The following is an 11,664-nucleotide window of genomic DNA, read 5'->3' on the forward strand; positions in this document are numbered from 1 at the left end:
CCTTCAGAAACTACCCAGAGGGAAATGGCAGCAGGAAATCACTCCTCACTGACCGAGTTCATCCTCGCTGGGCTCACAGATCAGCCACGACTCCAGCTGCCCCTGTTCCTCCTCTTCCTAGGAGTCTATGTGGTCACGGTGGTGGGGAACCTGGGCATGATCACTCTGATTGGGCTCAGTTCTCACCTGCACACCCCCATGTACTATTTCCTCACCAATTTGTCCTATATTGACCTCTGTCATTCCACGGTCGTCACCCCCAAAATGCTTGTGAACTTTGTGACAAAGCGGAACATCATCTCCTATCCTGGATGCATGACTCAGTTGTATTTCTTCATTGTTTTTATTATTGCAGAGTGTCACATGTTGGCGGCAATGGCGTATGACCGCTATGCTGCCATCTGTAACCCCTTGCTTTACAATGTCACCATGTCTTATCACATCTGCTTCCGCATCACAGTGGGAGTTTATATTTTGGCCATCATTGGATCCACAATCCATACAATATTTATGTTGAGACTCTTTTTCTGCAAGAACAATGTGGTTAACCATTATTTCTGTGATCTCTTCCCACTCTTTGAGCTATCGTGTTCCAGCATCTATGTCAATGAATTATTGGTCATATTCTTGAGTGCATTTAATCTCCTGACTCCTGCCTTAACTATACTTGCCTCCTACATTTTTATCCTCTTCAACATCCTCCAAATCCGCTCCAACAAGGGCAGGTCTAAAGCCTTCAGAACCTGCAGTTCCCACCTCTTAGGTGTTGCTATTTTCTATGGATCTGCATCATTCATGTACCTGCAGCCATCATCTGTGAGCTCCATGGACCAAGGGAAAGTGTCCTCTGTGTTTTATACCATCCTTGTGCCCATGCTGAATCCCTTGATCTATAGTCTGCGGAATAAAGATGTCAAATTTGCTCTGAGGAAAATTCTGGACAGTAGAAAACATTCATGAATAGAATCTGTATCATGATGTCATAGTAATAATTTGCTGTGAGTTAGATTTGTTATTCAAATATTTATAGTTTCAGTGACACTTCCCCATATAACTCATCTCCAACATTCTCTTCCTGGACACTTCTTCAAAGGTATATTACAAAGAGTATGTATGGAGAAATGGAAGAATAAAATGTTCTTGATGACTAACAGAGCCTTTGTTTTATTTTTAATTAACTACAATAAAGCAAGAGCAATGATGATGACGATGAAGAAAATTATAGTAATATATTTTAGTATGCTTTTATTTGTAGAGATGTGGAAGGACCTAGAATCTGTCATATAGAATGAAGTAAGGCAGAAAGAGAAAAACAAATATCATTTGTTGTAAAGGAAAAACTAACATAGTAAAGCAATTATACTTCAATAAAAATAACAAATAATGAAAGATTTATGAAATATAAACACTATGCCCTATCTTCGAATGGATAATTATTTACCATATTCCCTCATGGCAAGCTCTAGTATAATTGAAGCTTATTTCACTTGAGTAAATGATTGAGTTTTTCAACAGTTTAAATGTAGAAAAATGATTGAGAAGCACTGTGTCACCCAACTATAAATCTTTTAAAAATAATTGAACTTAATACATTTAATCATATTGTATAAGTGCTCCCTAACGTGAGTTTCCAATTTATCTTGCATCATGCTAAAATCTAAGACTGCTTCCAGTTATTCCAGCTTTGAAAAAAAAGCAAAAGTATATAAAAGAAAAGAAGGATTATAAAACATAATTGCCTAATAATAAACTATCTCACTAGATATACAATTTAACAAGTAAAATTGTTAGTGATATTATTATTATTAATTATTATTAGTGGAATAATAATAATAAAATTATTATTTTTATTTAAAAAAACAAATGCTACATCAATATTCTGAATTCTTGCCCCATAACTCTAAAATTCAATTATATATAGATTTCATTTTTAATCAATTATTTATATCACCTATTTCTATAAAAATTAAATATATTTACTACAAGAAAAATGATTTTAATTCATTATTAAAAATTTCTGGCTTTATTAACAGAAGATAAATTGTGAGAATATGTCCTGATACTCTCAATCTGCTATTCACAGTCTGGACTGTGAATCCACAGCACTGGTAGGAGCTTGTTAGAAATGCAGAATTTCAGATCCAACTTAGACCGGCTGGATCAGGAACTGCATTTTAATAAAATCCTCAGGGGATCCCATGAACAAATCTTTATCACTAATTGGTAAGTTCAAGATTGACAAATAATACCTTTAGAAAGAAAATGTTGGATAACTGGGGACACGTCACCTGAAATTGCCTCTTTTCTCAAGAGCCAGTCTCTTGAAAAATGAAAATCCTTGGGGAATATTTGACTCCATGTTATTTATTGTCTGGCATATCTAAATCCAGTACAAACATTTATAGTACTGTGATCACAAGAGCTCAAGGGAGAACTGATAAAGTTCAGGATGTTTGCTACCCTGAAACTGAAGAAACAACACTGAAGACTTAGAATTGGAGATGCTGATCTGTGACGCAGAACAGCTTCAAAAGTGACTCTTGAGACCAAGGCTGTCAGATCTATTCTCCCAGCAGTAAAGACAGCAGAATGCTGGGTACCTATCACTCCCCACACTAACACTAGTGTTGTTTTTCTCTGAGAGCACATTGTGAAATAGATTTGGCATTGAGATTTCCAGGAACAAAGAAAGGTGAGTGTGTTAATTTTGTACTTGGTATTTGAGACTTCAATTATGAAAGTAATAATCATTGGCATTCAGGCAAATATTCCACAACATCTTCGTTCATATAATTATCACTTTATTCATAAACCATGTTTCTAAACTTGCTATGATGTGCCAGATGTGGGCTATTTTCTTGGATATAGAGGAGACTAAGTCAGATTTGTTCATCATTTGATGTATAGTGCAGCTGAAGTCTGAAAATGTGCTGTTTAGAAATGGAAGATTCTTGAGCTTGTAGTAAGAAAGTCTAATCAATTAGAAGGAGTCTGAGGTTTTCATGATGATATTCTGCTTTTCCGGTGGCTCAGGTGGTAAAGAATCTGCTTAAAATGCGGAAGACCTGGGATTGATACCTGGGTTGGGAATATGCCCTGGAGAAGAGAATGGCAACCCACTCCAGTATTCTTGCCTGGAGAATCCCATGGACAGAGGAGCCTGGCGGACTAGAGTCCACGGGGTCACAAAGAGTCAGACATGACTGAGCGGCTAACACTACTACTACTATGATGACATTAGTTGTAAACGAGATTAGTAAAGAAAAACTGTTTAGCAGATAGTAGAGATGAATGGGGTAGTTTTTGTTTCATGTGAAAACATGAGCAGGTAAAAATCTAGACAAGTTGAGAGAATTTGACTTATTCCAGAAAATGAACATTTTCTGAATTTGAATGTGTTTCTGTAACTGGAAGGAATCAGATGTGAACTGAGTCTGTTTGAGTGTATTCAGGGATTAAGAATAGACATTTCAAAGGTTTAGAATATTTTCCTTGTATTCTTAGATCTTTCAAATGCCACACATAAAATGTCATTTCTCTCTTTAGAGTCCCTTAAGATATATGATGAAATCTGTTAATTATCCCAACACCCTCAAATATTTTTCAAGTTTTACACAGTCTTTATTTGCTGTTTATCTTGTCAATATCTCTCTTTAAAAAGAATATCCATAACTAAACTCCAAACTCCAGAAATAATTAAAGTGTAGCACAGTGCTTCCTAACCTAATTGCACACATAGAAAATGGTAATATTTGTGTGAAGTGACAGGTTAAGTGAGTCAGGCTGCCTGTGACTAGTGGTTATCAGTTTAACATATGAGGAAGTATTGCTTCATTTACACTTCCTCATATTTGTGGCTTTGCAGTTCCATGTAACTAGTATTAGAAAATCATGTTATTGGATTTGCTACTGATCATACTCTAGACACTGTGTTTCTCCAAGTGCAATTGGAAACTAATATCATTATTAACCAGTCACTTACTTTGTGAGTTTTACTGAATTAAAAAAGAATTGATCCCTTATTCTTTTCAAGTGAATGGCACCCAAAGCTATGTCCAGTATACAAAGAATTAGGTTTTTTAAAATCTAAATTTTAAACATAAATACTCTTTGCTTTGCTAAATTTCAGTTTGTTCATTTCAACTGTTTTCAGTGTCTCTACTCATTTTTCCAGTTGCTGTCACCCTCAGGGTCTAGGTTGTACAAACTTGGAAGGTTTTGTTGATCACAGAGTGTGCGCTAAACCAGGGGGCATTGACAGTCTTCAAGCCCAACCTTCACTGAGAAAAGAAAAATTTGAGAGAAAGAGAGTTTGAGTCCCAGCTGCTCTTTTCTAATTGTACTACTTCCCATCCCCATTAAAAGTCAAATAAGCTAAAGGCCAGTAAGAAGTACCTTTGTCATTTTTAATGTTCAGTGATTTCATCTTATATTCTGCTAAATGACTTAAACCCAACATAACAGAGTTTATGTCATTGCTATATACACCTAACTCTTACATTAGGTGTATAAGATGGAACTTGGATCAGGACTAGTAAATAACAGAAGACATTTTGAAACAAAAATTACAAAATATTCAGTTCCCTAGCTCTGAATCCATTAGGAGATCTGCTCAAATTTGCATGCCCCTCTGAGTCTTCACTCCAATTTTATTTTCATATTATGATTCTTTATAATGAATACTAGACCTCCTTAATATCAAGTTTTGAATTTCATAAGGTTAGTAACTGTGTTTTTGCAGTTTTTATACTCTAAACTTCGTTTTGTAGTAAAGTGCTGTTTCAGCATTTTTTGCTAAATTATTGAAGAAAGAAAGAAGGAAGGAGGTAGGGGAAGAAGGATGAAAAGGAGGAAAGGGAAGAAAGGAGTAAAACAAATAAAAAGATAAAAGGAAAAGAAATGAGAAAAAATGTTTCTCAAGTTCTCCACCTAAAACATGCTGCTACATGAACTTTGTGTCACCCAGTAGTTCCCCAAACTGGCTAATCATCAGAATTACATTGGTGGCTTTGCTGGGTTATTTGTTTTATATTATTTTGATTATCAGATGTTAATATCTTTACTTCTTCCAATATTTTTTTTCATTTATTTTTATTAGTTGGAGGCTAATTACTTTACAATATTATAGTGGTTTTCGTCATACATTGACATGAATTAGCCATGGATTTACATGTATTCCCCATCCCGATCCCCCCTCCCACCTCCCTCTCTACCCGATCCCTCTGGGTCTTCCCAGTGCACCAGGTCCAAGCACTTGTCTCATGCATCCAACCTGGGCTGGTGTTCTCCTTCACCATAGATAATATACATGTTTCGATGCTGTTCTCTTGAAACACCCCACCCTCGCCTTCTCCCACAGAGTCCAAAAGTCTGTTCTGTACATCTGTGTCTCTTTTTCTGTTTTGCATATAGGGTTTCATTACCATCTTTCTAAATTCCATATATATGTGTTAATATCTTTAAAATCTACCAAGATTCTAAAAACTTTTAAGAAAATTTTTAAAGATAAAGAGCAACTAAGAAAAGATTAAAAAAAATAATACAAGCATCAAATATTAGACTAAAAAGGAGGCACTGTTAATGATTTAACTAAAGTTCAGTTCAGTTCAGTTCATTTGCTCAGTCATGTCTGACTCTGCAACCCCATGGACTGCAGCACGCCAGGCCTCCCTGTCCAACACCAACTCCCAGAGTTTACTCAAACTCACGTCCATTGGGTTGGTGATGCCATCCAGCCATCTCATCCTCTGTTGTCCCCTTCTCCTCCCACATTCAATTTTTCCCAGCATCAGGGTCTTTTCCAATGAGACAGTTCTTCGCATCAGGTAGCCAAAGTATTGGAGTTTCAGCTTCAGCATCAGTCCTTCCAATGAATATTCAGGACTGATTTCCTCTAGGATGGACTGGTTGGATCTCCTTGCAGTCTAAAGGACTCTCAAGAGTCTTCTTTAACACCACAGTCCAAAAGCATCAATTCTTCAGCACTTAGCTTTCTTTATAGTACAAGTCTCACACCCATACCTGACTACTGGAAAAACCATAACTTTGAATAGATGGATCTTTGTTGGCAAAAACATGTCTCTGCTTTTTAATATGCTAAGTTGGCCATAACTTTTCTTCCAAGGAGAAAGCATCTTTTAATTTCATGGCTTCAGTCACCATCTGCAGTGATTTTGGAGCCCCCCAAAATAAAGTCTGTCACTGTTTCCACTGTTTCCCCATTTATTTGCCATGACATGATGGACCGGATGCCATGATCTTGGTTTTCTGAATGTTGAGTTTTAAGCCAATTTTTCACTCTCCTCTTTCACTTTCATCAAGAAGCTCTTTAGTTCTTCTTCGCTTTCTGCCATAAGGGTGGTGACATATGCATATCTGAAAGTGAAAGTGAAGTAGCTCAGTGGTGTCCAGCTCTTTTCGACCCCATGGACTGTAGCCTACCACGCTCCTTGGTCCATGGGATTTTTCAGGCAAGAATACTGGAGTAGGTTGTCATTTCCTTCTCCAAGGGACCTTCCCGACCCAGGGATCAAACCAGGGTCACCGGCATTGTAGGCAGATGCTTTACCATCTGAGCTACCAGGGAATCTGAGGTTATTAATATTTCTCCTGGAAATCTTGATTCCAGCTTGTCCTTCAACCAGTCCAGTGTTTCTCATGATGTACTCTGCATATAAGTTAAATAAGCACGGTGACAATATACAGCCTTGACATACTCCTTCCCCAATTTAGAAACAGTCTGTTGTTCCATGTCCAGTTCTAACTGTTGCTTCCTGACCTGCATACAGATTTCTCAAGAGACAGGTCAGGTGGTCTGGTATTCCCATCTCTTTCAGAACTTTCCACAGTTTATTGTGATCCACACAGTCAAAGGCTTTGGCATAGCCAATAAAGCAGAAATAGATGTGTTTCTGGAACTCTCTTGCTTTTGTGATAATCCAACAGATGTTGGCAATTTGATTTCTGGTTCCTCTGCCTTTTCTAAAACTAGTTTGTACATCTGGAAGTCCATGGTTCATGTACTGTTGAAGCCTGGCTTGGAGAATTTTGAGCATTACTTTGCTAGCGTGTGAGATGAGTTCAATTGTGCTGTAGTTTGAGCATTCTCTGGCATTGCCTTTCTTTGGGATTGGAACAAAAACTGACATGGGTGTCACCAGATAATCAATAATGAAGTGAGACTGATGGAGCCAAAGATGGAGAAGCTCTATACAGTCAGCAAAAATAAGACTTGGAGCTGACTGTGGCTCAGATCATGAACTCCTTATTGCCAAATTCAGAATTAAATTGAAGAAAGTATGGAAAAACACTCAACCATTCAGGTATTATCTAAATCAAATCCCTTATGATTATACAGTGGAAGTGACAAATAGATTCAAGGGATTAAATTTGTTAGTGTGCCTGAAGAACTATGGATGGAGGTTCATGACATTGTACAGGAGACAGTGATCAAGACCATCTCCCAGAAAAAGAAATGCAAAAAAGGCAAAATGACTGTCTGAGAAGGCCTTACAATTAGCTGTGAATAGATGAGAAGTAAAAAGCAAAGGAGAAGAGGAAAGATACAGCCATTTGAATGCAGAGTTCCAAAGAATAGCAAGGAGAGATAAGAAAGCCTTCCTCAGTGATCAATGCAAAGAAATAGAGGAAAACAATAGAATGGGAAAGATTAGAGATCTCTTCAAGAAAATTAGAGATACCAAGGGAACATTTCATGCCAAGATGGGCACAATAAAGGACAGAAGTGGTAGGGACTTAACAGAAGCAGAAGATATTAACAAGAGGTGGCAACAATACACAGAAGAACTATACAAAAAGAGATCTTCATGATCTAGATAATCACGATGGTGTGATCACTCACCTAGAGCCAGACATCCTGGAATGAGAAGTCAAGTGGGCCTTAGAAAGCATCACAATGAACACAGCTAGTGGAGGTGATGGAGTTCCAGTTGAGCTATTTCAAATAGTAATAGATGATGCTGTGAAATTGCTGCACTCAATATGCCAGCAAGTTAACTAAAGTAACAGCACAGATAATAAAATAGAAATTTGATAAAATATTCATTGTTGATAATTCTGTAAGTACCAAGATTTATGAATTATTTAGAGCTGTAGAGACAATCTTTTGGAGAATAGACAGAAACAAAAATCATCCAGAAATCAGTGTTTCTCTTAAACTTTATGAAATATCTCAATTATAAAATTCTTGAAGTTTATAATTTCTATTCTAGTTCAACCAGAATCATAGTTTGTCCTGCTGCTGCTAAGTCACTACAATCGTGTCTGACTCTGTGCGACCCCATAGACGGTAGCCCACCAGGCTCCACCATCCCTGGGATTCTCCAGGCAAGAACACTGGAGTGGGTTGCCATTTCCTTCTCCAGTGCATGAAAGTGAAAAAGTGAAAGTGAAGTCACTCAGTCGTGTTCGACTCTCATCGAACCCACGGACTGCAGCCTACCAGGCTCTTCCGTCCATGGGATTTTCCAGGCAAGAGTACTGGAGTGGGTTGCCATTGCCTTCTCCAATAGTTTGTCCTAGAGTGGCAACAAATACTAAAGAAATCCCCACATTATGTATATCCTCTGATGACCAGTGAAGATTGATCTCAGCAGGATAACTCTCTGCTGCACACACATGCACATACATATGTCCATAAATCTCTCTGTCACACCCTAACCCAAAAGTACACTCATTTTCTCATTTTTAAATTTAGAACCTGCTGAGAAGAAAATGGACCCTGGAAATCACTCCTCAGTGACTGAGTTCATCCTCGCTGGGCTCACAGAGAAACCAGAGCTCCAGATTCCCCTTCTGGTCTTCTTCCTAGGAATCTATGTGGTCACGGTGGTGGGGAACCTGGGCATGATCACACTGATAGGGCTCAGTTCTCAGCTGCACACCCCCATGTACTATTTCCTCACCAATTTGTCCTTTATTGATTTCTGTCATTCCACTGTCGTTACCCCCAAAATGCTAGTGAACTTTGTGACAGAGAAGAATATCATCTCCTACCCTGAATGTATGACTCAGCTCTATTTCTTTATTGCTTTTATTATTGCAGAATGTTATATGTTGGCTGTAATGGCATATGATCGCTATGTTGCCATCTGTAACCCTTTGTTTTACAATGTCATCATGACTTATTATAGGTGCTTCCAGCTCACTGTGACAGTTTATATTTTGTGCCTCATTGAATCTGCAATTCATACAGGCTTTATGTTTAGACTCTTTTTCTGCAAGAACAAGGTGGTTAACCATTATTTCTGTGATGTCTTCCCACTCTTGGAGCTATCCTGTTCTAGCATCTCCACGAATGAATTACTAGCTCTAGTCTTTAGTGCTTTTAATGTCCTGATTCCTGTTTTAACCATCCTTGCTTCCTACATTTTCATCCTCTCTAGCATCCTTCAAATCCACTCCAATGAAGGCAGGTCGAAAGCCTTCAGCACCTGCAGCTCCCATATCTCAGCTGTTGCTGTTTTCTATGGATCTGCAGCATTCATGTACCTGAAGCCTTCATCTGTGAGTTCTATGGACCAAGGGAAAGTATCCTCTGTGTTTTATACCTGCATTGTGCCCATGCTAAACCCTCTGATCTACAGTCTGCGGAATAAGGATGTCAAATTTGCTCTGAAGAAAATTCTGGACAGTGGAAAATGTAGATGAATAGACTCAATGTCATAGTATCATACCAGAAATATGCCTTTGGTTTGCTGAGATAGGCAATGTTTTAGTTTTATTCTTCAAATTTTTGGAAATATAGAATCATTTTCTCATATAATACCTTTCCCAAATTCTCTCTGGGACACTTTCATTGAAACTGTGTTACAGTGACTATGTATGGAAAAATAAGAATAAAGTCAGAGATTCTTAAGAATTAAAGAAGCTCCAGTTTGATTTAAAAAAAAATATGAACAACAGCGACTATGATGATCATCATAAAATAATAACATACATGATTAAGATAGTATAAAATATCAAGCAGAAAGCCCAGCACTTTGAAGTAGATAACCTCATTTAGTATTTACAGTTTTCTCTCAGGGCAAACCCTAGTACTATTTTATTTTGAAAGCTGAATAAACTGACACTTATTTAGTTTCAGTAAATGTCCATGTTCCCAAACATAATAAATGACAAGAATCTAGAATATCTGGCTCCAGGACCTGTGATTTTACTCAAAATATATTGGCCCCAAGTAAACATGGGTAAGTCTAAGGCCTTACCAGTAATTTTCTCCTACACTTTAATCTACAGTTCCTTATAAGACTGTGCTGCTTTCTTCTCCCTCTCCAATGCTAGTATCACTTTTGTTTCATTTGATACAATGAAAATAATCAAAATATTTCAAACCTGTCCTAACCAAAGGAAAAAAATGTCAGTTGGAGGCTTACTGCAGAATCTTATGATATAGTTTCACTAAAGAGATTAAAATTTCTATGCTCAACACTAACAATTTTTGGTGGTCCAAAAATTGCAGCCCAACACATTTTTTATCTTTATACTAGTAATGCTGTATTATTTGTGGAATAGCTACTTATAGTAGCCAAAAACCATAATTTACAAACAATTTTCATTTCATGTCAGTTTCATCTTAGAATCATTTCTTCTTTCCTTTCATATGATTCCTTATTTGCTTCTGAGCATTTTGTCATTGGGTTACTATAAATCCGGGTCTTCTCTGGTGCCTCAGTGGTAAAGAATCTGCCTGCCAATGCAGAACAAGTGAGTCCAATCCCTGATCCCTTGGAGAAGGAAATGGCAACCCCTTCCAGCATTCTAGTCTGGGAAATTCCATGCATAGAAGAGCCTGGTGAACTGTAGCCTTGCTACAGTTCAGGGACATCAAAATAAAGTCAGCCATGACTTAGAGACTAAACAACAACAACTATAAATTCTCATGAAATTCTAAATACACAGCTGTCTTCTGTCTCTTCTCAGTTCAAACCATTGTACTCATTAATGGCGGGTCAATGTTCTTTGGATAGTGTTTAAACTTATTCACCTGTAGTGTCTAATTATAGAACAAAAACACATATAATATTATTTACTACCCTTGTATTTAATTATCCATTCATTCATGGATGTCAGACATTGATTTTCCAAGTGCTCTCATATTATTTGACTTAGTTTTCATCAGTATTATAAAAGAAGGTAAATGGCTACAATTAAAATTCCTATCCTTTCAATTAAAATAAATTTAAAAAAAGATTAAAAAAACTATCATAAGCATAATTCCTACTCTGTTATATATATAGTCTAGAATATATATATATAATGTATTTATATACATACACACACACACACACACACACACATATATATATATATATACACACACACATATATTCCTTCTAATGAATATTCAGGGTTGGTTTCCTTGAGGATTAACTGGTTTGATCTCCTTGCAGTCCAAGGGACTCTCAAGAGTCTTCTCCAACACCACAGTTCAAAAGCATCAAGTCTTTGGTGTTCAGCATTTATGGTCCAAATTTCACATCCATACATGATTACTAGAAAAACCAAAGCTTTGACTAGATGGACCTTTGTCAGCAAAGTACTGTCTCTGCTTTTTAATATGCTGTTTTGGTTGGTCATAGCTTTTCTTCCAAGGAGCAAGTGTCTTTTAATTTCACGGCTGCAGTCACCATCTGCAGTGTTTTT

At 37.2% G+C, this 11,664-nt stretch overlaps 2 protein-coding genes across 2 annotated transcripts; both read left to right on the top strand.

Moving 5' to 3' along the window:
- LOC122431056 (putative olfactory receptor 8G2) lies at nucleotides 1-960 on the top strand. Its single transcript, XM_043452104.1, has one exon. It carries the CDS (start codon nucleotides 25-27, stop codon nucleotides 958-960), a length of 936 nt encoding a protein of 311 aa, XP_043308039.1. The 5' UTR covers nucleotides 1-24.
- A 1,619-nt stretch (nucleotides 961-2,579) lies between these two features.
- On the top strand, nucleotides 2,580-9,669 carry LOC122431042. Its single transcript, XM_043452083.1, has 2 exons — nucleotides 2,580-2,692; nucleotides 8,717-9,669. The coding sequence occupies exon 2, from the start codon at nucleotides 8,734-8,736 to the stop codon at nucleotides 9,667-9,669; it is 936 nt and encodes a 311-aa protein (XP_043308018.1). The 5' UTR covers nucleotides 2,580-2,692; nucleotides 8,717-8,733.
- Nucleotides 9,670-11,664: the final 1,995 nt, after the last annotated feature.

The sequence above is a fragment of the Cervus canadensis genome, chromosome 29 (genome assembly GCF_019320065.1).
Source record: "Cervus canadensis isolate Bull #8, Minnesota chromosome 29, ASM1932006v1, whole genome shotgun sequence".
In the NCBI taxonomy this organism is placed as follows: Eukaryota; Metazoa; Chordata; class Mammalia; order Artiodactyla; family Cervidae; genus Cervus; species Cervus canadensis.